The sequence below is a fragment of the Amphibalanus amphitrite genome, unplaced genomic scaffold (assembly GCF_019059575.1).
Source record: "Amphibalanus amphitrite isolate SeventyFive unplaced genomic scaffold, NRLGWU_Aamphi_draft 000370F_arrow, whole genome shotgun sequence".
Lineage (NCBI taxonomy): Eukaryota > Metazoa > Arthropoda > Thecostraca > Balanomorpha > Balanidae > Amphibalanus > Amphibalanus amphitrite.
In genome coordinates this window covers 539,771-564,440 of record NW_024881864.1, presented here as the reverse complement: position 1 = coordinate 564,440, position 24,670 = coordinate 539,771, and the positions used below count along the sequence as shown (strand labels likewise).

General features: G+C 56.9%; 1 protein-coding gene across 1 annotated transcript in view; it reads left to right on the top strand.

Annotated features, from left to right (window-relative positions):
- Positions 1–229: 229 nt before the first annotated feature.
- LOC122389760 (protein O-mannosyl-transferase TMTC2-like) overlaps positions 230–24,670 on the top strand; it is a 65,994-nt gene continuing 41,553 nt past the window's right edge. Inside the window, exon 1 of the mRNA XM_043382102.1 lies at positions 230–478. Coding sequence (XP_043238037.1) covers positions 294–478 — 185 coding nt within the window. The 5' untranslated portion in view covers positions 230–293. The remainder of the gene's footprint in view (positions 479–24,670) is intronic.

The following is a 24,670-nucleotide window of genomic DNA, read 5'->3' as shown; positions in this document are numbered from 1 at the left end:
CACTTCCAATCCTACCGGCCAGCTTTCTGTCGCGTCGTAAAGCGTCGGTTCTGGCAGCTGCGGCTGCAGGGGTGGCGGGCCGGCGGCCGTGCCGTGTTGCAGGCCCCGCCTCCCGGCCGCCGCCGCCCGCCGCGCCGTCACGCCGCTCAAATTTGCCAATGATTTTCCGGCACGGCGGAACAATGCGAGCAGTCGGCAGTGTCGGCGGCGGCGGGCAGTGTCTCCGGCCGCGGCGCCGCGGCGGCTCCCGGCTGTTCGACGCGCCGAGCGTGCATGGCGCGGTGCCGGCCGGCATGGCGCCCAGTGCCACCTGGCGGAGGCGGCGCCAACTAGCCGGCCGGCCGACGGCCGCCAGTGCAGTGCGCCCGCCGCTGGCGGGAGGATGGCCGCCTATGGCGCCCCTGGCCGCTGCTAGTGCCGTGCTTGCTTTCCTGCTATTCTACAACACGCTAGACGCAGACTTCGCCTACGATGACAGGTGAGTCAACTGAGCGGTGCGGCCGCTCTGTGCCACCCCACCGTCCCCCTTAGCCCCTCCCCGACCCGGCTCCTGCAGACCCCCTACCTTGCAATCTGCACAATCTATTTACATAATTCGTGATCCTCGCCAACACGTCTGGACAGTGTTCTACTGCACCGCCCAGCGCCGTGCCTGGGACCCCGCTGAGAGCCACGTGCCGGCAGGCGGTCCCCCGCTGGGAGCCGTCACCGGCACTGTCGGCCTCCGACCGCGTGAGGGCCGCCCGCCCAGCGGGGGTCGCCGCGCCGACCGCCGCCGACCGCCGCCCCCCGCCGAGCCGGGCTACCGACAGTGGTGATAGAACTGTAACGACGCGGAACGGGACTCAGCGACCCTCAGGGTAACCGTCATTGTGGGCATGATGAGCATTATAAACCGCTGCGTTGATCCGCCTCATACACATCCAGCTCGACTCAGTTATCTCGGAGCTGGCGGTCACAGATCTGACCACTCAGTCAGCCCTAGACAAATCAGTCTCGGACTGACCCAGTGCCCCATGGGAGCGGGCCGTCCTGGGTGGTGCTCTGTCGGTCAGTGGGGAGGGGTCGCGCGTGCTCTGTCGGTCAGTGGGGAGGGCAGGGTCGCGGTCGGGGCCGGCGGCGACCGTCAGCTCTCATTCAGGCCTGGGAGCCACTCATTAGAGCCTGTGCAGGCCGGATTCCGGAGACTGGGCCGCTGCAGAGCGTGCACCGCAGTACCGCCAGGAGCCGTGTCCTGCCGGCCCGGCACGGACGGGAGGGCAGAGAGGGCCGCCACTGGCCCGTGGGACCCACAGGTCGGGCCACAGTGACCCGGCCGGGTCAGACCAGGTCAGCCCGGGGAGAACGCGGCGCCGGGTAACTCGGGTCCCAAGGCACACGCGGTATGAGCTCAGGCCAGTGCGTGAATCAGTGCCGCTGGTTCTCAATAGCATACTGCGCTTAAATTATCCGGCTCTAACGATTTGATGGCGAGTAGTCAATGGACGAAACAAGCGGGTTTCTGTGTCAAGAGGGAATCCTCATGACATGCGAAGTGGTGTGTACAAACGGATTTTGGGATAATTACGCCGGCGTTACAGCGCATCTGTGCGTGATTGGATCCTTGAAACCATCCCAGCTCCGTTACAACGTTTTAACGCCGCCCTAGCTCCATGTCATAGGGGACCTATCACCAATATCCCCTGTCTACATGTCGTTTGAGATCTGCCACACAGTCCCGGTATACCCTGTCTGTGTGTGACCTGCCACCCCACTATCCTCTCTGTGTATGTGACCTGCCACCCCACTATACCCTGTCTGTGTGTGACCTGCCACACAGTCCCACCATCCCCTGTCTGTGTGTGACCGCCACCCCACAATCCCCTGTCTGTGTGTGATCTGCCACCCCACTATACCCTGTCTGTGTGTGACCTGCCACCTGCATGGCCGCATGCCGCTACCTGCATAGCCTTTCGGAGATGAGCTTTGATGTCTAGACTACGACAGTGCGACCAGTAACATGTTCGAGCAACTCGAATAAGGTGCAATGATTCAAGGCTATATGATCTTTTATGCCGAGTAAATGCGTTGGTTAATGGTTCAACATTATATTGAAGGCATATATTAAAGGCACACTTATATGTTGCTTATATGTACCTACAGGCTCACTAATTTTCATCATTAAGCACCTCATATTTTTTTTTAACAAGGAACTTCGGTGCTGCTTCTGTGTATTTTGACCCAACGGCCGCTGGGCCTCCGCGACACCTGCCAGCCGCTAGGGCAACCTGGTGCCCGCCTTACTTCTCTGATGATATCGTCGCAACACGAAGAGATAGAGAAGCGAAACTTTGCACACATATATTTATAAAACCGTAGTTGTGTTAGCCCTCGCCCGTAAACGGCGACCTGCCACCTTCGCCCATGCAGGGGGGGGGGGGGTTGGTGCGACCCCCCCTTGGCGTTTGAAAACGGAGCGTCGTAGAGCTTAGCGGAAAAAAACAACGGCTCTCGCCGAGATCTCGCGATTGGTGGTATATTTTTTGGTCCTAGGTCAACATTTGACCTACTTTTGACCGGTCAAAGGTCAAATTTTCGGAAAAATCGACTTTTTCAAATTTTCCGCGGCGATTGCGGCAAAACGGTGGGAGATATCGACTTGAAACCTTCACTATCGTGTTCCTTGATCAATTTTCTATCGTTTGGTATGTATTTCGTTTCCCTAGCTCTAAAAATGGCGCGTTGGGAGCGCCGGAAGTCGGCAAGGTCACAGTCGGCGGCAGAAATTCGAGAAATCAAAATTTAAATTTTTGAAATCTGATTGTATTTTTGGATTTGGGATGTCCATTTGCTCCCTATAGAAGCTAATATTGCTGCATATTCCCATTGAGGTGACAAGAATTAGCAAAATAGTGGTTCGGGCGCTTTTCAAAAATAGTACCGGACGCTGTTCCTCTTGTGACGTCATAGCTCCGTGACCTGACCTGACCCGGTCAAGTTTCTTATACCATATGATAGCCAATACTTGCCCCAACATGCATGGGAAGTTTCATCACGATCCATCAACCGATGTCTGTACCACCGGCAGGAAACCTCGGGCGTTGGCACTCAGTTTGTGAAAATCCGGCCGGAGGCTGTTCCCTTTGTGACGTCATAACTCCGTGACCTGACATGACCCGGTCAATTTTTTTTTATCAAAAGATGCGCAAGGTTTGCCCCATAAGGTACCCAAAATTTGGCGGCGCTGCGTGCCGCCGTTTTTGCACTATTTCCGAAAAACCTCAGGGGGGGGGGGTTGCACCAACCCCCCCCCCCTACATGGGCGAGGGTTAGAATTTGGCGTCATTCCTATTTGAAATGACGGCACAGTGACATCAAAAGTACAATTATGGGGTGGCGTTTCTTAGTTTCTCCACAATATATACGCTATAAAGGACCGAATATAATAGGACCGATCACTGATCAAGAACTAAATTGAAAATGTATGTACTTATATGTGTCAGGATGACAGCAGGTGCTGTAAAGTTTATTTACCGTCGCTTTTCATGCTCAGTGACATCAAAAATGCTTCATAACGTAAAACGACAACACTTAATGGCGTCACTGGACGTAATCTTATAGAGCTGTAACCACCAAACTTTCCTCAAATATGGCCTATGTATTCATTTGAAGCTACGCAAAGTACCAACTTCATATCTCATCATCATGTTTCGGAGACATCGCACAGAACATAAAATGGGCAACTTTATGCCCCTCAGCGGCTCGTGGGTTAAGCTATCTATGAAAAGGGAAAATAAGCAGGTCGGCCGAGCCATAACACTCACATGACTAACGGCGTGGCACGTGATGAGTTCCACGTTGAATAGTACAATGTCGATCTTCTCGACCATTAATTATACATATGTCGCTCTTTGCCCGCCCTTTTGTGTTACTTGTATGCCAGACATGATACTCTAATGCCTATTTATTTTATAGACAAGTCGTTTTATTTAGGCCTGATGGGACCAAACAGTAGCGTAGCGGCTACGAAAAGTAAATCCTTGTCCAGGGTTTTGGTTGTTATTGACAGTCACTTTCACCATAAATTTGTCTGATGAAATATCGATGGTTACCAATGGCGACTTCAGGCTTGCTACCAACTCATTTTATGTTAGGTATAGATAGGTATACAATATTGACTGTTACAATTTTCTCTAGGTATATAAAAGTTGCTACTTTATGTCTACTCTTACGATACTTTTTGTATTTTGACCTTGCTGAACAAAATTGGCGACTATTTAAAGGGACCCTCCCACCTTCAAAAAAGTTAATGAATTGGCATGAAAGTGATGTCGCTCGGTTTACAAAGAGCAAAAACGAATATCTACCAAATTTCATCGAAAAATATTCACCGGTTTTCAAGATATTAGACTTTTACTTTTGTTTACTTTTTGGGATCTCCGCTGTTCCTAGCTCCGCGACTTTATTTGAAAGTGCGGCATTTGTTGCGCGCAAAGCAGCATATACCACCGCGTGCTACAAAACGTTTTAGTCAAACATTTAAAAATCGTTAGATATCTGCGATGACGTCACACATTCAGAGGGGTATTCCTATGCATTAGCCCCTCTGAATCAAAATGCTGCAATTTTGAAATTCAATATTTCCGATTTAAGGCATTTCTCGATGTTGTGAGTGCCGAAACCGGTAATTGTGAGCCAGGGACCCCATTTTGGCTATCTCAACTCAAATCTAATGTTAAGGTGGGAGGGTCCCTTTAACAAAATTGTCAGCGCAATCATACCTAATTTAACCAAGTGTCTGAAGAAGATACTCGTAAAGCCTTCACTGGGATGACTACAGCGCAAATGGGACGAAGAGAAAAAATAACTCCTTGTGGCTTGTTGTGGAGTCGGATCTGTGAGCTCTCTGAAGAATCCACAACACGGTCGCAACGGTAGCGGCATTTTTCACTGTCTAGGGATTTGAGCAGGACACGGCTAATTTATTTACCGTCATCACAGTACAAGTGCCGGTACAGCCCCGGGTAGAAAAGAGCCGTGTTCTGGTCAGATGATGACGGAATAACGTACCGCTGTCCGTGTGTTTCGGAAAATTCTGGCGATGACGGATCTGGTGTCGTGTCCAAATTCAGAGCTTGTGAGTTGGCAGTGGACTGGACGCGCGTCGTCGCCATATCAGCTGGGCTGTTGAAGATGGTGTAAAATCATGCGCTAGGTGTTACGACCTGACAAGTCACCGGTGACCAGGGATGTGCTGGCTCCGACTGGCTACTGTCAGCGGATGCGGCTGCTTTGATCGGTAGGAGCGGGTCCTACGCGGCCCGCCAGTCGGCCGCGCTCGCCGCGCTCACCAGTACCCAGACGTTTGTCAGAGCCGGATGCTGCCTGTGCATCTCCGAGTCCGGCTCTGTAACTGCTCCGTGGCTGTGATCAGCGCGGTAGAAATTACAGTCATATGCAGATTCTGCGACTGGCCATTTTGTCCTTGGCTGGCCGGCGCTCAGCGGCCGGCCGGCTCTGATTTATTGGTGCTCCTCACGCTCGGCAGGCCCCCGCTCACGTGTTGACATCGCCGGGAAACCCAGACAGAATCACCGGCACCTTAAGATATTTATTTCTCTGTCTGGCTTCTTCTCCAAACAGTCGCCACTGGCTAGCACTAACGAGAAATACTATCGTGTTGAACACACATCAAATCAAGACGCAAGTTCACACTTATTCATAAAACCAGAATACTGAGCACACGTATGAATGTTTTTTCTTGTTGTGTTGGGCTCAGAGCCCCAACATCTGGTGTCAAATCTGAGAACACTATGCGGTAAGCTGTCAATTAGGGGATAATAAATTATCGACACCAAACAGGCGACAAAAACGTATCGTCCGAGGGAAGTGCCCTTGTGGATCCGCTCTCCGTGGTCTCGTTTTTGATCGATCCCAGACGAGAGCGCGCCGGTGTTCGCCTCAGATCAGACCAGCGATTCCACGACTCCCGGGCGAGATACTCTATTCTAATGAACACGCCTTAAATAACTATACTGGTTCGACTGGGATAATTAACTCTTTTTGTCCTGTCGATTACACGATAGACACGCAGGCGACATTTTCTGAGAGGCCCCGCTCTTCTGACGGTGATAACGGCATGGTTTGACGCTCGAACCCGTGGGACTTCACCTATTCTAACCGAACGGGCTACACGTCTGATCAAAGGTACACACTAGCATGCCTTGGTGTAAAGGACGACACATTTCTTGACACGATAAAGCTCAGCGCGCCCGCAGCCAATGTTGACCACCCGTGTTCTGCGGCCCGCTGGCTACGGACGGCAGACGCTGGCGTGTCGGGTCGGCTTCTATCAGCTCATCCCGCCGTGTTACCGACCGGGCGCTGAGCCGGCCGAGCATCAGATAGTGGCGGCTTATGACACCGCGAGCTGGCCGTAATTTCCAGCACGGGGGTGCACCGCTGGCGGCGCCGTGCCCAGACCCAGATGGACGGCCTCGATCGGGCACTCGATTGGCGAAAATTGGAACTGCCACGGCGCTGAGGATATTCGCGATCTCAGTTCGGTTTTCCTACTGAGTGGCAGCGTTCGATAGATTTCATGACTTTTAGAGCGGTAAGCAGCCGTCATTGGATAATTATTCTACCCGAGCGTGCACGAACATCAGCTCATCGATTTGAGCGGCCTTCGTTTTGGTAAGTTCGATGATCCCACCGGATGAACCACAGCGGTCAGCTGAGGGTTAAAGATCATGCTTGTTTGCAACATAGAAACGTATAGGGAGAGCACGCAGCGGTCGACTGATTGTCTCCCTCCTCTCTGTTTCCGCTATTTTGACACCGGCGTCGCCCGACTGCTCCCTGATCGTTCCAGTGTGTGTTTTTTTGCTCCATTTGTGTCGTGCTAAGGTGGCCGGCTGGAATCCGGCCTCGTATATCGGTGGCCAATCGGCCCTCACGCCACCGCCGCGCTGACCGCGGCCGCGTCCCGGCGCGGTTTTGTGGCCAGTTTTTCTGCCAGGAGCGGCGCGAGAGCAAACTGCACGCTCCTGCTCTCCGTGAGCTCGCCGCCGATCACGGATGAAACCAGCGCTGATCACGGGGGTGGACCATTATCACAGAGTGAGTAGATTTGGTCACGGATTTAGGTGGTAGCATTGATCCCGGAAGAGGAAAGGAGGAAGACTCAGATGACAGAAATAACTCCCGCCTGTGACCACTACCGGCCGTAGAGAGGAAGAGAAAACTGTGATGGCAGGAATGACTCCGACATGTAACCACCCCTGGCCGCGGAGGCCTGCCATCAGGAGCAGTCCGAGGGAGGCGGACAATCGGATCCCGCTCTGGTGTAAAGTGGATCTAGCTCAGCGGCCGGCCCGGGAGCGGCGCTGAGCTGCAGATCAGCCGACAGCGGCCAGCCTGTGCAGCCGCACGGCACCGTGTTCTGGCCCGGCGCGCCGTCAGCCGCCACCGCGGCGGCGCCGTTCCGTGTCGGAGCGGCAGTCGATAGCGCCCTGTCGTGAGCGGGCCGTGATTCCGGCCTTACCGGGGCGGCGTTTGACCGGTTTCCCAATCCCATCAGATCGGCCGTGGGTGCTGGCCACCTGCTCTCTGGCGCGGCGGCACGGACCGCTAATAACAGCCGTCCCGGCGCGGCGGCGGCCACGTGCGTGTCGGCTGGCCGATCGGCCGATCGGCCAGCCCCGACCCGGGAGGTGTGACCCGAGGTGTGGGTGGTCGCGGGAAGGTCGTTCATCATCTGCGCAGGAACTGGTTTGACCACAGCTCACGGATAACAGGCTGTCCTCACTCGGCTCGGTCTGCCTGCTCCAGTAATCGGCTCATTCAGCCCCGGATTAAATGGGTTTATATTGTCACACCATGAAATTGAAAAGGGCAAGTGCGTGATAACAAGTGAATGCAGCCAGTGAGAGTATTTCAACTACACCTTATGACACGATATAGGCAATACGTTTTTTATGAGCAATGAAGTGAACATTATGGAGAAGCTGAACGAGTCACCAATTTCGGCACTCAAAATGTGCGTGTCCAGCAGCCCGGACTATCTCCTTCGCCGCAGATGATGTCCCCACCCCAGCCTTTGAGCTGTGCTCCGCTATGAGGCAGTGGGGCAGTCGCGGCCGGTAGCCGGCGGTGTGCGCAGGCCGCCGCCGCGCCGGCCGCGGACGGAGCGCTGGCCGCCGCGCCGGTAACCGGCGCACAAATTGATACCTGGCCGATGGCCGGCGGCGACCAGCGGCGTCCCACACCGCTCGGATTAGCGCCGGATCGAGCGGTAAGCGGTGGATCCCGGTCAGGAACCTCGGCCGCCACCGGCAGACTACAGAGACGGATGGCGCCGTCATCACCGTCATTGTTCGAGTAGCGGGTGGCAGGTGACGAGTGCTGCCGTGTGATGCTTCATTGATTAACATATTTGTCCAAATTTCACCGAGATCCTTGGAATATTAATCCCCTTAGTGATACAAAACTTTGAGCTTCTTTGTATGTACGCCACCCTCCCTCCAACTTCCTTCCTTGCTTCATGCCCTGAGGTGCCGCGCTCTGTGGGACACGGACCCGACTCCCCCTCCCCATAATCGTCTCTGAGCCGGGCGATGCACGCCCCGGGGCACCTCTGGTCGCCCCGCCGCCGCGCGGACAATGGCATTGTCTGAGCCATTACTGGGTGTCCGCTGTTGGTATTGGGACGGGTGGGTCCGCCGCCGGGTCCAGCCCGGCTCTCACGATCTCGCTGCTCCGTTTGTTTTTGCCAACAATGTTCCGTGGCGATGTAACGTCCCTTTGTTGGTGCACGGACATGTTCAGTTGAGACCAGACTCGGTCGCTATCCATTGTGCAGACCAGCGCTCTCTGTTGTAGCAAGAGCAAAGGCGCAGTTCAAAGTACTTTATAGGTATTGTAAGCTGGACTCACAGCGAAAAAGCTAACTTCCGTTATGGCCATTGTGGAAGTTTTGTGCTCAGGGCCTTGCAGGTATATCTCTAATCGCCATGGATCAAATATGTGTGCTTCTTTGCTGTGCCACGTATGCTGTTCTCGCTAACACTCGAAGGTTTTGCGCCGCTCTTGCTACATGCTTGCTACATGCTACAGGCTTGGCTCATCATTGGGCTTTGCGATTTCGGTTATGAGCATAAGCATCATGTTCTTTTTCTGATAACCGTTCTGTAGGCCTGGCTCAGCGAAGAAGCCTGTTACATCTCAGGAGCTACTGTTTCTGCACCGCCGTCACTCCCGCCTCTGTATATTCTGGAATATCTGGTGTCTGGTGCCGTCTCATCGGTCCTCCCTGTCGGCTGCCGGTGTTTGCTGCCGAGGCCGGTCGGGTCTGCGCTGTCTGCTGGCGACGGCTCACGGGTCCGCCCTGTCGGCTGACGTGCTCGCCGTTCACCGCCGCTGTAACTATTCTGCGATCTCTGACGACCGGTGCCGCCTCAGCTCAGGGCTCGGTTCTGTCGGTTGCCGGTGCTCACCGCTCGCCGCCGCGGCCGGTCAGCAGCACCTGACGCACCATGTGCACGGCTAATGGCGGTGTTGCGGAGCCGACCTCGGCTACCGCGCTACGCAGCCGGCGCGGCGCGGCCGACGGGTCGTGAGCCGGCCGCCGGTCGGTAAGTGGCCGCGCTGGCTCGGAGCGCCGGCCGCGGTCCGAGCGCTGACCGCCGCCGCAATTACGGCCCGATTAGCGGCTGGTCCGCTCGGCCGCCGCGCTGCCATTCATTATGACAGCCAGCACGCTATCTGTGTCCGACTCAGAGCCGTTGCCGCGGTCCGTGAGCCGCCAGCCTAGTCCGGGTGGCGGTGGCGTCTTCTCGTCATCACCACCTTCGTCTTCAGTGCCTGAGCCCGTCGCTACCACCGCCTCCGCCTCTTGACGTGGCGTGTTTTTGCTCGCGCCGGCCGGACCGGCGACCGCCGCCGGCGTCTGTCTAACTGATAGTTTCTGGCCGACATATGCCCTAATCTCCGAGCATATATCATTCCGTGTGCCGTCGTTACAGATCAACATCGCTCTCCGCGGCAGGCGAGGTGTTTATTCTGGGCGCCGCGGCGCCGACTGCGGTCGCCGCCGTCCCGACAGCAATGGCAGACAATGAGCCGGACTGAGCACGCGGCGCGCGCTGATTGCAACAGACGAGGGAGTTGTGTCAGTGGAGCCTAGCGGATGAATCCCTGGGTGATGGCAGGAGGACTTAGATAATGCGAAGATGCCTACCTTAGTAATTATTTTCAAACATAATTTATCATGAGACACATCGTTTGAATGAGTAACAAAACTGTCTGAATTGCACGAAATCGACCCATAGGTTAAGACCCCAATGATCCGTCCTCTTCTATCCACGGCATGCCGGTCCGTCCGCGGCCCTCTCTGCCCTTCCCGTTCCAAGGGCTGTCTCGGCCCGCCCCGCCTGTTCTGTCCAGGGGTTGCTCGTCCCGCCCCGTCCCGCTGCGGCGCGGCGTCTTCCTTTGTGCTTCGTGTCGGCCGTGACGGCCGGGGTGTCGCGCGGGACACCCCGTGTGCCAATGGACGGCCGGCCGGCGCGCACCCGTGTCATTGAGGGCGCCGGACAAAATGGAGGCGGCACAGTGACACGACGGGGAGCCCGGCGACGGGGCGTGTCCGGCCCGGTGTGGAATGGCTTCCTTCCGCCGCCGATTTGTCATCGTCTAAGTGCAGCCGGCCAGAATAAACCTGCATCGTGCTGTGTCATTCTGCTGATTAATATGTGTTATGAATATCCTGCCATGTTCTTGTATGAAATACTGTCATTATCGTTGTTTTACTAGCTTCCTCTTGCATTCCATGAGGTCCGTTTTGCTAATTGCTCTCGGCAGCTGTGCCCATCTGGGAGGCGTTAGAACACTGATGGCTGATCAGGGTTACAAATGATTCTCAGCCTGTCGGTGGTCGCCCGTTCCCACCGTCCGTCTCGGCTGCTCCCCACAGGCTCAGCGGCCGTCTGCGCCGGCCCGGCCGCCCGCTTTACTGTCGGCCCCCTATAAAGTGCGCATTATTAGGTCATCGACATTGAATGAGCGTCCGGAATGTGTGTTTACGGCGGCGTCCGCGGCGTTCCGCCGCCCGGCGTGGACATTGTCGGCGGTCAGAGGTGGCGACGGGAGCCTTGGTCGTCAGAGCCGCTCTGGCGCCGTCTTTGGATCATCAGGATGCTCATCGGGACGTTATGAGAGCTTATTTTTGCTTTCTTCTCAGACAAATGCAAAGACTGTGCTCCTACTTGCAACAACGTGTCCATTGTCCACTGTCGGCTGTCCGTCGCCCGCTGTCTGGTCTGTTTCCCGCTGTCCGTTGCCCGCTCGCCGTGTCTTTCTCCCCGTTGCCCGCTGCCTGTTGTCCGTTGTCCGCTACCCACTGTCTGTTGCCCGTTGCCCGTTGCCGCTGTCTGTTGTCCGCTCCCCGTTGCCTGTTGCCCGCTGTCCGTTGTCTGTTGCACGATGCCGCGCGCGTCCGGCGTCTCGGCCCATTTAATCAATATTAGCTGGGAGCGCAGGCCAGTGGCCGGCGAGAGCTATTAGCGGCTGCTGCTGCGGCCGCCGAGCGTTGCTGAAATTACACGGCGCCCCGGCAATAATAGTCGGCAGTGGCCGCTGCCGACCGACGCGGCCCGCGGACCGGCGGACGGACAGACGGACAGACGGACAGACGGACAGACGGACAGACGGACAGAGTGGTAATGTTCACCGAATGAGTGGACGGTTGTGCGCCATTCGTTTTACAGTACCTACCGAGGAAGCGATGGAATTGTCAAAGGCCAGTTACATAAGATCACATGGGCTGTCACTGCCGCTCAGTCGCCGCTACACTGGGGTATCATCTCTGCAGGGTGTGGTGTCTGGTCGAACGGGAGCCGCGGAGGCGGCGCTGGGCGGCTCCCGGCGGAGCAGGGCGCGGCAGGCGGGGTGGGGCGGAGCAGCAAGGTACCGTTCTGGGAACCCGTATCGGCTCTGCCGGCCGGCACTGCGCGCTGCCGCCGAGCCGACCAGTCATCGACCACGCCGCTGACGCCCCGCCAGCAGCCGTTTTTGTCCGAGTTAGCCGTCCGCGTGGCCAGCTCGTAAACGTCAGCGGCGCGCGAGCCGACAGCGCCCCGGCCTCGCTCCTGTTCCGGTGGCCGCGCCGTCTCGGAGGGGGGGGGGGGGCAGATCGTCCCCGGCGGCGGGTCCTTACCACCGCGGCCAGCTCTCAGGACGGGGTCGGTCGGCTACGGCCTGACGCACCAGCAGCGCGGTACACCGCCCCGACCGCTCAGGCGCGCTACCGAGATCGAATGTGACGCTTTTATTGCATCTCAACACCTCCCGGAAACCGGTTGGTCGCTTATCGGGCCGAGCCGCGGCGAGCCAGATTGTGTCACGTGACTCGGTAGCCGGTGCGGTGGATGGGATCACGTGACGAGTCGTCGCTGCGTGGCCGGTTCACTGGGCTGGCGTGCCACAATGTCGTGATGTTTTTACCGGGTGAGGAAGGTTTATTGAGTGTGCCAGCGTCGCACCACTGTTGATATATTTTCTCATTTAGTCTGCAGGGAATGTGTGGGCAGCCAAAGATTGGAAAGTATATGATGCCTGACAAAATATTTGCATGAATCAGATCTGGAACCGTTGAAAAAAGTTTAAATGGTCATTTATCATTTTTTCCTTCATTGATGTTTAGAGTTTGCACGGGACATTATCAAACAAATCGTCCACAGGTTTGATAAAAATCGTTCATGGTTCGTTTTACTCATAAACTAAATAGGGATAAAGCGACATTGTAAGACACAACAAATAACATTATCCCATGAATGTCTTATATGATGCCTTAGTTATGCAAGTATTATGCAATTTTTACAGCTACCGCGGGCCAAAGAATGTTGCATGCGCCTGATCGTTTCAAGTTAATCGCCTGCTGACCGTAATCCCATTTATCATAGCCGGACTCCTGACGCCGGGTGCCGCATTCCGGGCGCTCTCCGCGCGACACCGGGCCAGTTTGGGAGCTGTGGGCCGGCGCACGGCGTGCCAGGGGCATACCGACGGCGGCGGCGAGCCACCCGCGCCCTGAGAGTCCGGGGAGGAGGACGGGGCCGGAGGAGTGTCTGTTATTGAGCTGGTGTCACCTGACGGCTCCGGTTGACGGTAGTTGTTGCCAATCTGCAGTATCCGGTGCTACCTGATTGCTATTATTTCATTTCAGTTCCTTTTGGTTCTAGTCTCTTATGCATAGCTGCAGTATTCACACTGGCGCCGCGTTACCATCCTACGTCTGCCCGCAGTCCACGACAAATCGACAAGTGCCCTGCACCCTCATATTTTATTTTTTGCTTAGAATTGGTCCAATGGGTTGTGATGGGCGGGGAAGCCAGCTGTGGCAAGGATTTTTTTCTTCGAACAACGGTTTCCGAGATATAGCCTCGGGCAATTCTTGGAGTTCGCGCTGCAGCCCTATGTTTGGCGGCCTATAACTCAGAAACTATTGGCTTTTTACGATAAAAACTTAATATGGTTCAACTCACAATTAACCAACAAACATTTTGGCCATCTCGGATTTTCAATTTTTGAAATTTTTGATCACGTGACCTTTTGTCCTATTTTTCGAAGAGTGACCTTGATATTTTCCCCACTGAAAGTTGCAATTTTGTCTGATGACGATTAAGGCCTTATCAATTGTCATTCATATGCGATAATAAAAAAGTGGTTATCGCCCTGCGTTGACCTCAGGTCAGGTCATTTTTATGACCTGTCCATTATTACGAGCGGGAGCGACAGCGAGATCTCGAGAATAAAGCAAGATAGCGACAAGCGGTAAACGGTAAAGGGTACACACGGATAAGGTCTATAATTTTTACTGAGGTCATTTTCAGGTCAGGTCAAAGATGACGTCACAGGAGCTAAAAGGAAGTAAAAATAGCGGCACTATACATATATATGAAGTTTTTCTCGAATAACTTTCAAGGTATCCCAGCTAGGAACAAACTAATAGCACCATCGTGATCCTCTCGTCGATCCGCATCGAAACATATGTTTGTTGACCTTTCGACCTTTCGAGGTCAACATACATATGTTTCGATGCGGATCGACGAGAGGATCACGATGGTGCTATTAGTTTGTTCCTAGCTGGGATACCTTGAAAGTTATTTGAGAAAAACTTCATATACCGGGTGGCCCCGAAAAAACGTTCCGAACTTTGGAGGCCTATATATCAAATTCGAGTGCAAATAACGAGAAACGTTATTTCGTTGAGAACGTTGAGAAAAAACAGCGCGCTTGGGATGATGCCTTCTCCAAGATGGCGCAGAAGCGTCTGCTGGACGGGGCAAACCAGGTGGTCCGGGCACGTCTCCTTGCTGCCGCAGAGCCCCACACCGCTGCCTGGGCGCAGGCCCTCCCCGTCACCAGTCTAGGGCTCCACCTGGATAACGAAACTGTCCGGGTAGCGGTGGCGCTGCGTCTTGGGGGATCAGTATGTGAGCCACATAACTGTCAGCTCTGCCATCGCCCTGTTGACCAACTGGGACACCACGGTCTCTCCTGTGCCAAGAGTGCTGGCCGCCACGCACGTCACGCTAACCTTAATGACGTGCTACGGCGAGCACTCAGCAGCGCAGGACTTGAGAGTGTGCTGGAGCCCACCGGCCTTGACAGAGGAGATGGCCGACGTCCCGATGGGATTACACTCTTCCCTTTCAGCCGGGGAATGAGCCTCGTATGGGACGCTACCTGCTGCGACACTTACTCATCAACGGCCATCATCAGCTCCGCCTTGAATCCTGGGAGCGCCGCCCGCTGTGCGGAAGAGCGCAAGCGCACCCGATATGCAGCTCTCTGTGAGCGATACGTCTTCGTCCCTTTTGCGGTCGAAACGTCTGGTGTGCTGGGTCCGGCTGCAGCCGGTCTCCTGAAGGAGCTTGGCCGTCGACTGACAGCCCGCACCGGCGACAAGCGCGAAACAGTCTGGCTCTCACAAAGAGTCTCCATCGCCGTGGCCAGAGGTAACGCTGCCTCTGTGCTGGCCACAGCCAGGCCAGCAGTGGGCACCAGACCGGGACCGTCGCCGTCGCCATCGTCCGGACTGACCCCGACCAGGATCCCTCAGTCACTCCAGGCACCGGAAGAAGAGCCAGTTGCGGGGCCGCCACTCGATTCAGAGGCTGATCCGCCGACACACCCACCACCACCGACCCCTGCGGACGGCTTTCGTGAGGAGCGACGCGTGACACGCTCTCGGTCCTCCTCTCTGTGCTGCCCCGGAGCATGCGCATGTCCCACTTTCACAAGTGGGTCCAGGGCTTGAACGCTCCGAGACATGCCTATTTTTTATAGTTGCTGCGATGTTTAAAAATACCGCTACTGTTGTCCGTTTCCGTTTGCGCTAAAATCCTGTGCCAATGCTGTGTGCTTGGTTCTGTTCCCGGTGAAATATACTTGTTCTACAATAACGAGACAAAATTTTCAGCAAGTTTGCGTCATTTCTTTGCGCATTGGTATGCTAAATTATAACACTATACCATCATTTTCAAGCTGGCAATCTTGAGTTGAATTAAGCAAAACGTTTTTGCTTTTTTTGCCGATGTCAAACGATAGTGATGATTGGGTTAGACGCCCCATGTTATAAAAAAGAATAGAAAAATAGAGCATGTGAATGAAACCAACACGTATGTTCTTATTTTAAATATTTGTGTCACACTTATGTGCCAAATATTCCAATACTGAGCCAAAATGGTGCTCATGGATGCCATTCGTTTTAACACCAAATCATGATTCGTGGCACGGTGCATGGATTACTGCTGATTACCCTCCTTTCAGTAGATCAAACAGTAAATCGACCGGATAAGGAAAACAAACTAAAACAGACTAGTTCCTGTGCCAGAAGACCACATAATATTTTATGAAAAACAACAATGCCAGCAGATGACAAAAAAGAAAACTGGTTGAAAAGCTACCTTTTCCCAGGAATGTCAGCCAGGAAAGCATTTGAGCCACAAGATGGTTAGAAAACTGGAAACTTCTTCCGATGCCACTGGCACAGAGCCATCGTGGTTGCCTGATGGAATGTGTCATCCTGAGACCCGAACCATCAATGAGACTAGCTGCCAGTAGCAGCCATGGCTCTAGGCCGTGGTGCCGAGGGGTGAAAGTGACCTGTTCACTCACATTTTTGAGTAAACATCGGAGCAAAAAAGTAATTTTTACATGGCGTGCTTGAAACATGAACCGTTTAAAAAGTAATTTACCGAACACCATGAAAATCACACCATTTACTGAAAATGTGTGCCGCATTGACTATTCGAAGTTTCAATGTTGTATCTTTATCACTTTCTGAGAAATATTGTTTTAAAGTTGGGAACGTTTTTTCTGGGCCACCCGGTATATGAATAGTGCCGCTATTTTGACTTCCTTTTAGCTCCTGTGACGTCATCTTTGACCTGACCTGAAAATGACCTCAGTAAAAATTATAGACCTTATCCGTGTGTACCCTTTACCGTTTACTGCTTGTCGCTATCTTGCTTTATTCTCGAGATCTCGCTGTCGCTCCCGCTCGTAATAATGGACAGGTCATAAAAATGACCTGACCTGAGGTCAACGCAGGGCGATAACCACTTTTTTTATTATCGCATATGAATGACAATCGATAAGGCTTTAATCGTCATCAGACAAAATTGCAACTTTCAGTGGGGAAAATATCAAGATCACTCTTCAAAAAATAGGACAAAAGGTCACGTGATCAAAATTTTCAAAAATTGAAAATCCGAGATAGCCAAAATGTTTGTTGGTTGATTGTGAGTTGAACCATATAAAGTTTTTATCGTAAAAAACCAATAGTTTCTGAGTTATAGGCCGCCAAACATAGGGCTGCAGCGCGAAATCCAGGAATTGCCCGAGGCTATATCTCGGAAACCGTTGTTCGAAGAAAAAAATCCTTGCCACAGCTGGCTTTCCCGCCCATCACAACCCCTTACACCAGTTTTCAACGAAGAATAAAATATGAGGGTGCAAATTTAATTTTTTATTTGTCGATTTGTCGTGGAACGCCCCAGTCTCCGATAGGAAAGCGCTGGTGTTAGTCTCCTATGCGAATCTGCAGTCTCCGCGCTACGAGTATACGGGTGCTAGTCTCTTTTGCATAACTGCAGTCTCCGCATTCGGTGGGTGCTGTTTTCTTCTGTGCTTCTGCAGTCTCCGTTGATAATTACATTGGTGTTAGTTTCCTGTGCATAACTGCAGTACCTATCCTGTGTTGTCTGTTGCCGCTATTTTCCTGTATGTAACTGCAGTCTCCATTAGTGCTTTGGTGCTAGCCTCCTACGCGCAACTGCAGCCTCAAAAAACAGTATTGGTGTTAGTCTCCTACCTTTAGCTGCAGTCTCCGAGTCCGTGTGCTTTGGGTGTCTCCTGCTGTGTATTGGTGCTATGCGTGTCTGCAGTCTCCGGTACTGTGTAATGTGGCTTAGAACATTACTCGGTGGCAGGGCGAAGTGTTCGGCTGGAGGGACTGTGGCAAAAGGGCTAGCAGCAGCGGTGTCACGTAATAGCCCTCGTCGACGGCAGATCATTAGTGGGGTGGGAGCTGGCGAGCGTCGGTCAGGGGTCGCTCGGCCGGGCCGCCGGGGTGGCTGTCCGGCTGGTCGTTGGTTCTCTGTCCGGTGGGTCGGTGGTTCCCTGTAGCTGCTCGGCTGGCCGGCGGGCCGGCGGGCCGCCAGGGTCTGTCTGGAGGGTGTCTGGCGGGTCGCGGCGGCCCCGTAACCGCTCGGCTGGCCGGGGGCCGGCGGGCCGCCGTGTCCGGCCCCTCCCACTCGGCACCTGCACGCCGCTGAATAGTAATGACGCCCTGAGCAGAGCGGCCGGCCCGATTGACCGGCTGACTGCTGTCAATCACGAACAGCTATATGGGGCCGGCCATAAAGCCGATATAAAGACGGCGCGCCTGATGCGGGCTTCGCGGAAGTGGGCACATTACCGTGCCGGCCGGGCGGCCGGCGCTGCAGCTCAACTGCCGGCTGACACGCGCGCCGCGGCGCCCCGTGACGGCCCCGCTGACCGCACTGCCGGCCCTGTGCCACGGTGGGACGCCGGCGTCTGCGGCCCATCGTCACCGCTCAGCGGCGCCCGTCCCGCGCCGGCGCTGTGACAGCGGCGCAGTCACGGCCCACACCAGGTGTGACGTCCGCGGCGCGGCGGCGCCGATCGCGGCCGATTTGGCGCGGATCGTCGGCGCGGATAATGGCCCGCGCGCGGCCGATCGCCGGCGCGCCGATTACCAATGTAGATTTGTGCGGCCGCCGGCTCGCTGCCGGCGTCTGCATGTGATGCATTGCCGGAGCGTGCAGCGTGGCCGTCGGCCGTCAGTCGGGGCGGACCGGCCGGCCGGCGGACGGCGGACCTCCCAGACGGGCGCGGCGCCGCCACCCCCGCCCCGACACCGGGCCGTCACCCCATGACACCGGCAGTCAGCGCTGACAGACCGGTCAGACACACCGCCGGACTGGTCAGACATACTCGGCAGGGCGGCCGTCAGTCACCGTCAACACGCTGCACCGGGCGGCCGGTCAGCCGCAGGTGGCGGTCAACATTGGGTCCTGTTGACTCTGAATGATAAGGTGTGGACGCGTCAGCAGTGCACTCAGCACCCTGGCTAACCCCATCAGGGCTCGTTTGCACAGGTCGTAGATAACCGGTCGGCAGCGCTGCTCTCCGCTCGGTTTCCCAGTACCGCCGATACTCTCCCACGCACGGTGTGTCGGGCGCCGGGCCACCTGCTCGCTGCCGGGCCGCTGACCGGTCCTGTCGGGGCTCTGTTTGGCCGCTGCGTCCTCAGAGCTCGCGCGCGGCACCTTATCGGCCCTGATAGCGCTATCGATCGGTGTCGGCCGGCCGGCGCGCGACGGACGGCCGGCCGAGCGCTGACGCCTGTTTGCACTCAGCGCGGGGGATCTGTCGCGCGCCACTGGCGCCGCAAAAAGCTGCGCAAGAAGCGCCGCTCTCTCGGCCGCATCCCTGCGCCGCGCACCTCTGCTGTGACCGAGCCGGGGAGGAGGGGGGGGGGGAGACAATGGCAGGGCGCTGCGTGCTGGTGGCCGTTCTGTGCGGCCGTTCAGAGACAGGACACTGCGGAGCAGAGGGCGGCCGATGCCCCCGGTCAGACAGCCATCAGATCCACTGCTCAACTCAGCAGAGTGTGGAAACTCGGCAACAGTTTGTGGCAAATGAGACGACCGGCCATTGTGCCTGAAATGAATGCAGTCCCTGGAACAGAGCTCCGAGCCGCAAGGTGCGAGGTGGTGGGAGCCGCCGGCACGGCAGCCGAAATGTCTGCGCTTCCTAGAACTGTTCAAAGTTAAGTGGGCTGTTCAGAGACGCCAGTGATATTTACTATCTGATTTAGTCGGCTTGCGGTCGGTCCATTCGTGAAAGCAGGCCACTATGGCAGGTGGTTATGACGGCGCAATGGAGCAATAACCACTCGGGCCGCTGCACGGTAGCCGCCGCCGTGTTTAACTGTATATATTCATTATTTCAGCGAACACCGCGCCACTGTGTTTCTGTCATGTCAAGGTCCCTTCTTCCTTCCATTGTTCTCGAATTATTGCACGCCGGCAAACAATCAGCGGCGCGGCGGCAGCGGGCGGCTGCAGGCCGGCCGCTGCACATGGCGGCCGGCAGCCGCTGCCGGCGGTCACACGCTGTCGATTCCCGACAGTCACCGGCGGCTGCAGAGCGGGCCGGTCACTGGCCGCCGGCCGCCGACACCCGCGCGCCTTTGATGCGCCGGCGCAGCCATTACTGATTTTTCACGGCGATCGGTCAGACGGGGCGGCGGCGGCGGCGGCCCGCCACCCCGGCCGCCTCCGTCCGCCGCCAGCAACACTTCCTGGCCGGACGTCACGAGCCGCGCCGCAGGGGGTCACTCGGAGGGGGTACTCGGGGGGGGGGGGGGGGCACTCGGCTCTGCAGTCCTGCAGGTCAGGTCTGCCGGTCCGCTCGCCTCGCTCGGCGTGATTCAGTGGTTTGGTGCAGTCAAATGAGACCTACCGGGCTTTGTGTGCCAGGAACTACTACTGGGCTTTCCATTGTTTGGCTCATTTTCGGCCCGCGCTGCCCGGTATGCTCACTACACATGTCGGCATTCATTGTATTATGCAATATATGTCGATGGTCGCCAGTTTGCGTGACACATGCTCACTGCTAATTATGGCAATCAAATAGGGAACATTGAACAGCGGCATTGCCACGATTTACCGCCGACTTTTACGGTGGTCTTTCCTTGGTGGCTGAAGTCGCCGGAGCCGCTGACTGTCGCCGTCCGGACTGCACCTGTTGGACTGCACTCGGTCAGCCTGCCGGTCTGACGCGGCCCACGCTCCGCACTTGAGTCCAATATCCCCGCGTCCGCCGCCCACACCCGGCCACACTCGACTCTGAATCACCGATCACCGTGCCTGCCCCTCCCACGCCGTCCTGCCCCTCCCAGCCCCGCCCCCCCCCCCCCAGTCCCCCCGCACTTCCGCCTGCCGACCGCCCCGCGCCGCCCCGCTGCACGCTGATGACGACGACGCCGCCGCTGATGACGGCCCGCCGGCGGCGGCGGCGGCGACACGGCTCCGTTCCCGGGAGCGGCGGCTCCGTGTGTGCGCCGATGCCGTATTTATGGCCGCCGGTTGTGTCATTAGCCTTTACGACTGCTGGCAGCGCGGTGCGGCCGCGCCGCCGTATTAGAAAACAGAAATGAGAGAGGAAATAAAGACGGGCATAATCACTTCATGGAGACACGGCGCGGCCGGCGGTGCCCGGGGCGGCGTTTTTCTGTGAAGCCGCGCCCGGCGCCGGCCGCTCGGTTGTGTGAACGCCGGCCGTTACGGCGCCGTCGCGTGAACGCTGCCAGTTTGGTGATGGATTCGCGGCGAGCCGGCCGGCCGCGCCCGGCCGCCGACGGCGTCTGGCCGCTGCAGAGCCGGCTTTACGGCGGCGGCCGCACTAAACCGGCGCAAATTGGCAGCAACCGCGAACAGCGCGCACTCGGCGCCGCCGTTAATTCTCCAAAACTCGGAACAGATCTATTAGGCCGCAAATCATCCGCGCATTAGGCCGGCGTAACCCGACTCGCTGGCGGCCGGCCGGTGCCTTTCTCGGCACTGCCGGGTTTAATTGTTCGGCACGTCTGTCTGCAGTGGCGGGGCTCGTTTCTGGGCCGTCCCGGCCGGCCCACCAGGTCTGCAGGGCTCCGGCAGCCCGGCAGCCCGGCAGCCCCGCCCGCCCGACCGCGCGGCGGCCACTGCGCAGGCGCTCTGGCTGATGTCCATCCGTGTTGATGTCGTTTCGGGCTGCGGCCTGCCACCCTAGCATTACAGGTCGTTACACTGCGATGATTCGCGTCCCAGAGCGCTCCTCGGTCCAGTCCTCTGACTCTGCCCCAGCCTTCGACGCTTGTCTATATTTATCCGCAATTACGGCATCGTAAAATGATAATTATGTATCATTTGTTCGGCAGAAGAGTCTCACTGTTCCGTGTGCTGGGATACAAACTCGAGTTCATTGATCATTTTAACAATGCCATTTGAGACTGACTGTTGGCGAGCTTGTAAAATATGACCGGGACCGCGTCGTCGCTGCACGGTGCAGTGACACAATGACGGTGCAATTGCAGAAACGGCGCCATGAGCGGACTCCCAGCAGCGCGGCTGGCGGCGGCCCCCAGCGCGAGCTCAGGGGGCCACCACTGCCTGCCCTCCCTGTCCGATACACCTACCGCCAAACAGATTTGTGGGTTATCTCATGGAATTATGTCAATTATCCGCTGTTATTTACACGGAATTTACGGCTCGGTAATTAAATCTGCACGGGCTGTTATCACCAGAGAAGATATGTGACAGTTGACCGATAACTCAGTTGATTTTCACTTGTGCTTTCGGTGGCGATAATTACTTTAACCGAGTCTATCAACACCTGTTCAGTGCCACTAAATCAAATTGGTCACCGTCTCCCAGTTTATTGAGATGGATAATCTGGCCGCTCCCATTCATTTCTTCCGTCCCCCATTCCATCAATGTCTCCTTTTCGGCGGCGCAAATTACACTGGCGTGTCGCGTCCTAAGCAGCGACAATAAATCTCCGGTTCGGCGCTATCGGCCCGATCTAAAACACCGACTGACGAGTCAATTGAACACGCCGCGCATTGCAAGACAATCAAGCCACAAATTAGCCCACAGCCGTGCCACTTCAGGACGCAGTGCACGGTTGGAGCGGGCGGCCCACTCTGCAGGCCCACCCGGCCGTCACTAATGGATGGCGCTCTTTGGACAGCCCTGCAGCTCACGGCCGAGCCACTCCGCCATGACACCTGTCGTCAAACAGTGCCTAATTGAAGTATACGAGTTTACATTGCAAAATGGGCTTATGAATATTGAGAGCGGGTGGTGCGTTTCCATGCAGCGCTGGCTGTTTCCTGGATCGAAGGGCGGCCGGGCCGGGTCGCAGCTGGCGGGCTGGCCGCCGGCTGTACCGGTCGCCCCGGAGGGGGCGTTTTTTCGCCGGCCGTCTCCGAGCGGCAATTATGGCGCGGACGGTGCGCCGACTGCGGCCGCGCCGCCGCCACGAAAAACGGTAATCACGCCGCGCGCCGCTCTGGTCGCTCGCGCGCACGGCCCACGGTGCGGCGTTCTCACCGGTCGCGGCGGCCGCGGCGCAGCCGGCCGGCGCGAGAGCCATCATTAGACGGCGCGCAGCTCCGCCGGAAAGCGGAGACCACCACCAGACGGCCGTCTGTGATCGCCGCAAAAACCACCGCGCCACCGGCCGCAACGACACGCCGCACCTGGAAACGTGCTCGGTCGCCGAGACCGTGCGGCGCCGCGCGGCACAGGATGGGCTCCTCCTCCGCGGCGGGACTGGACCCCTCTTCAGTCCCCAAGTAGCGCGCCCGCGCCGACTCGGCTGGTGTCGGTGAGATCGGCTGTCGAGGCGAGGCGCTGGTTTTTAGCGAGCTCCATAAGTGGCAGGATACAGTGCGAATATGACAAATGGATACTGATACGCGAGTGATGAGCTTGTCATCGACTATCAAGATAAACATCAGCAGTGAATCAGCAATGAGTTCCTGACATTCCTATTTGCTGTTGGCCATTCGTGTAGAGTAATGAGGTGGCTTTTTACGTTTCCCCACTCAGTGGCTATAAAGATCAGCTATCTTGCATGATGTTATCTTGATATGCAGGCCTTTATAGCTCTGCGGGCGCGGTTTGCAGCGGCGGCGGGCGGTAAAGTGGGCGGCGCGGCGGCGCACAGTAGCCGCCTCGGACACCTGATGGCCCCCATCAGTGTCACCGGTTCACCACTGGGCCCGTTCACACCGGCGGCCGGCCGCGCGCGATAAACGGCTTACCGCGCCGCGCTCATTCAACATGCCGTTTAAAGCAGATCACACGGACCCTGACTGCTATCGCGCGAACATCTACAGCGGCGGGTTTTCACATGGCGTCAGCGCACTATTCTGAGCTCACAGAGCACCTGTGAGAACCACGTCTCTGGTCGACCGGTCCGCGGTCACAATATCCCAACATTACCAACCAGCCAGATTAGTCCCAGAGTTTGTCAGGAGGCGCTGTAGTAGGGGCACCAGGACGCAGCACGCATCGTTCAGAAGTCTCTTTTCTGTGGGATGGGACCGACTTGAGCCGTCGTCGTGAAGCTGGTGACCTTTCTTGCTGGTGGAAAGGACCGAGACTTTCCTTTGACGTTAGCGATGACGTGGCTTCGATCTGAGCCGAGTCTCCATTGCCCTTGCGACAGCCGCCACCATTATTTCCCAAACTGTCCTCCGCACGGCCCCCGGTCGTATTTATCTCCAGTCTTCCCAGCGATCGGCCAAATGGAGTCAGCCGCGCCGCGAGATAAGGGCCGCGTCACCGCCGCCGCCGCGCCATTAACGTCACCGGTGCGCCGGCGATTGTCGCGCTCGGCTGGCGGCGACTCAATCTGACCGCTGAGGTGCGCGGAGGAGGGGGGGGGGGGGGGCTGGGCAGACTCAGATGAGAACCCGCGCCCAGCTGGGCCGGGCGGGCACCGGGGAGATTATATCTGCCGGTCTGCACTGCGGTGGAGCTGTCACGACCTGCCGGTGACGCACGGAATGCCGGTCACATGGGGATGGTCCGGGAAGGGTAGGTACCCACACAGTTGGGCGGGACAGCGGCCGGGGAGGGCACCCACTCAGTTGGGCGGGACGGCGCACAGGTGGGCGAGCCGCCACTGTGCTGATACGACCAGCGTCCGCCGCCGCGGTGTGGGAGCGCGCAGATTACTCAATGACTGATGGCTTGTTTTCACTGAGATCGCATGCACTCGGTGGCGGTTTTCCTGCACGAGACGCGGCGCTGGTGTATGCCGGCCGTTTGGTGACAGGGGTAGCGTCGGTGTGGCGTGCCGGGACGGACCGGCGGCTCCATTCATCGGCCGTGTGTCACCGACGCCCCGTGCCGCCGCCTTATGGGCCGGCCGGGGCGGCACGGAGCACCGGCTCCCTCCACCGGCCCCAGTGATGAAGCCGCCGCAGCACGCTCACTGTTTGTGCACAGAAACGCCGTGCTCAGCTGCGCTTGAGCATAGAAACGCGGAGCGCAGTGGCGCCTGTGCGTGCTTTGACGATGGTTCGGTGGGCTAAGTAAACATCTAT